At 66.8% G+C, this 551-nt stretch overlaps 1 protein-coding gene across 1 annotated transcript in view; it reads left to right on the top strand.

Annotated features, from left to right (window-relative positions):
- Positions 1-551, top strand: part of TACR3 (tachykinin receptor 3) — a 61,947-nt gene that overhangs the window by 1,892 nt on the left and 59,504 nt on the right. Inside the window, exon 2 of the mRNA XM_006151181.2 lies at positions 10-431. Within this exon, the coding sequence (XP_006151243.1) occupies positions 10-431 (422 nt within the window). The remainder of the gene's footprint in view (positions 1-9; positions 432-551) is intronic.

Below are 551 nucleotides of genomic sequence, written 5' to 3'. Positions count from 1 at the left end.
CCCACGGGGGGGGTGGAGGCGGAGTGGCTGCACCTGCTAGTCCAAGCCGGAAACCTCTCCTCCTCCTCGGCGCCCGGATTGCCCCCCCAGCCCCGGGCCAACCTCACCAACCAGTTCGTGCAGCCGTCCTGGCGCATCGCGCTCTGGTCCCTGGCCTACGGCGTGGTGGTGGCCGTGGCCGTCTTCGGAAACCTCATCGTCATCTGGATCATCCTGGCCCACAAGCGCATGAGGACGGTCACCAACTACTTCCTCGTGAACCTGGCTTTCTCCGACGCCTCCATGGCCGCCTTCAACACGCTGGTCAACTTCATCTACGCGCTCCATAGCGAGTGGTACTTCGGCGCCAACTACTGCCGCTTCCAGAACTTCTTTCCTATCACGGCAGTGTTCGCCAGCATCTACTCCATGACGGCCATCGCCGTGGACAGGTGAGCCGAGCCCGGAGCGGGCCGGAGGGCGGAGAGCCGCGGGGCGGTGGGAAGGGCTGCGGGGGACGCGGACGCTGGCTACGGAAGGGAAGCGGCCAGGCGCTCCTGGTCACGGGGGCC

The sequence above is a fragment of the Tupaia chinensis genome, unplaced genomic scaffold, assembly GCF_000334495.1.
Source record: "Tupaia chinensis unplaced genomic scaffold, TupChi_1.0 Scaffold000315_1, whole genome shotgun sequence".
Lineage (NCBI taxonomy): Eukaryota > Metazoa > Chordata > Mammalia > Scandentia > Tupaiidae > Tupaia > Tupaia belangeri.
This window is presented reverse-complemented; position numbering and strand designations above follow the sequence as displayed.